Source organism: Sinocyclocheilus anshuiensis, unplaced genomic scaffold (assembly GCF_001515605.1).
Source record: "Sinocyclocheilus anshuiensis isolate Anshui unplaced genomic scaffold, SAMN03320099.WGS_v1.1 scaffold63, whole genome shotgun sequence".
Lineage (NCBI taxonomy): Eukaryota > Metazoa > Chordata > Actinopteri > Cypriniformes > Cyprinidae > Sinocyclocheilus > Sinocyclocheilus anshuiensis.
Window position 1 is genome coordinate 1,427,261 of NW_015552625.1, and position 2,604 is coordinate 1,429,864.

At 36.0% G+C, this 2,604-nt stretch overlaps 1 protein-coding gene across 1 annotated transcript in view; it reads left to right on the plus strand.

Annotated features, from left to right (window-relative positions):
* LOC107666438 (rho-related GTP-binding protein RhoU-like) overlaps positions 1–2,604 on the plus strand; it is a 7,415-nt gene that overhangs the window by 2,506 nt on the left and 2,305 nt on the right. Inside the window, exon 2 of the mRNA XM_016457756.1 lies at positions 261–319. Coding sequence (XP_016313242.1) covers positions 261–319 — 59 coding nt within the window. The remainder of the gene's footprint in view (positions 1–260; positions 320–2,604) is intronic.

Genomic DNA, 2,604 nt, shown 5'->3' on the forward strand with positions numbered 1-2,604 from the left:
TTTGGATGCGATTAATCATTTGACAGCACTAATATATATATAATTTATATTATTATATAATATAATAATTAATTAAAATACCTAATTTAATTCATCACATGACCACATGATTTTTTACTGTCTGTTGTTTTTGTGATGAGTTTTTGTAAGGCCAGCAAGTTCACCAACCCATTTCAGTCTCATTTGTCACAGTCCATGTGTCTTAATAATGTGCACTGGAAAGGGATAAAATGTCAAGTTGATTCTCTTCTCCTCTGCAGCGGTTGTAGCTGTGGATGGCAAGCCTGTGAAACTTCAGCTTTGTGACACAGCCGGTCAGGTCAGTCCAATAAGCCCACTCAGCACCACTAGACCCAAACAAACCACCTCACACAAACACATTCAAGGCATAGGGTGTAAGTTCATCATGTCACTGTATAAGGATGACATATTATTTGCACAAACACATGCTGGTCGAAGCCTCTCTCTTAACTGTAAACAGACCCGTGAGTCATGTCCTAATTAGTCGTATGGTTGCCTGTCTGTAAGATAAGAGAAAGTGATTCAGTGTTGTTTTGCTTACTCATGATAAGGGTTTCTGGCAAAGTTCAGCTGAAGTTTGCAGTCCAGGCATCATAAGGAAGTATATGCTTCATCCTATGGGAGCACGCTATTATAGGTCAGTCAGTGTTTCTTCCTTTGTGGGAGGGGAGAAACCAGCTCTAGGGGCTCACAAATGGGAAGCAGTCTAATTGTGATGAATTGGGCTTGATCCGAGGGAAAGGGAGACCTGCTTTCAGCCGGGGTACAGCTGGGGCTAGTCACTGGAAATGTGAGATCACTGTGTTTCCGATGAGTTTAGTAAGCTAAGAGGAGACAGTGAAGGGAAGAAAGCCAAGAGAGATTTGGATCAGTCCTGTTTAGGCCAGTGGAAATGGAGGAAGGGAGAGAAGGAGAGAGAAACAGATAGAGAGTAAGAGAGTACATTGATTGGAGAGTTATAGAAATGTTGTAGTTTATATATAAATTTTCGCATGCTCAATTCCCTTATTTTTACATTTATTTGTCATCATCTTGCACTGACTTAAAGTTCATCTTTAAAAATAATAGTAATTTAATATCACGACTATTAAACGTAATTCAAATTGAATATCTGGTTTTGTATATTATAATGTTGTGATTCCTAAATTCATTTGTAACAACACACTTGCATATAAATTATAAAATGGGATTGTTTGTCATGGGTTAGAATGCGTCCAGCTGACTAATGTGAGAAGAAAGCCGTTTTGGCGTATCAACAGAAAACAAGCTGGAGACTCATAAGGAAGAGTAAAACAGATGGAATGCACTAGTAATAAACAGCAGATCTCACATTTGTGTTCTAGACTTTATCTCTCGTGCCGCTGACATCACATCGCGTTCTCATATTTCAGAAACACAGAATCATAAGCATGACCTGGAAGTTGCTAGTTTAGAAGATTAAAGTATCGTTACTGTAAGATAAGGCTACTTATTAGTGTTTGAAGCTTTTTAAAAATATATTTTATTTACACTACTGTTCAAAAGTTTGGGTCAGTAAGATTTTTTATATTGGTACTTTTATTCAGTAAGGACACATTAAACTGATCAAATAAATGCTGTTCTTTTGAACTTTCTATTCATCAAAAAGCCTGAAAAAAATGTATCAGGGTTTCCACAAAAACGTTAAGCAGCACAACTGTTTTCAACATTAATAATAACAAGAAATATTTCTTGAGCACCAAATCAGCATATTAGATTGATTGAATAAATGACATATTTTAAAATATATTAAAATAAAAAAAAAACAGTTGTTTTAAATTATAATAATATTTGACAATAGTTCTGTTTTTACTGTATTTTTGGTCATGAAGGCATCCTTGGTGAGCATAAGAAAAAAAAATCTTACCAACCCCAAACTTTTTAATGGGAATGCATGATTTTGCAAATGTTTGCTTACAATAAACGAGCAGAAAGGAAAAAAAGTAGAATAAAAATAAAAAATAAAAATGTATACACACACATACTGCACAACTTCACAAAATTACAAACAGTCATTCTGACATACATAGTAAGTCTGTATCATAACTGTTAAGGAATCTAACAAGTAACAGTATACATACATGCCCTTTTATGAGCGGTTACTTTTAACTACCTTTAAAGGCGTCATATGATGCGATTTCAAGTTTTCCTTTCTCTTTGAAGTGTTACAAGCTGTTCGTGCATAGATAAGATCCCTAAAGTTGCAAAGTCTAAAGTCTCAAATCCAAAGAGATATTCTTTATAAAAGTTAAGACTGGTCCACGCCCTCCTAAAATGCCTCGTTTAAACACGCCCCCACATGTTTACGTCACGATGTGGGAAGATTTGCATAACGCCGCCCAAATGTTCACGCAAAGAAAGAAGGCGTGACTTTGATTGTCGCTGTAGTATTGTTGCTGCCGCCATGTCGTGAAGTTTTTTTTGTGTGTGTTTTGTTGCGAAAGCTAAAATACTTTGTTTGGCCTTCCAAAAGAGGACACGACTAGAAATCAGTGGTTAAGTTGTATTACAACACTGTTCCAGAACAGTTCAACCCAAATATTCAGATGTGTGCAGCGCATTTTA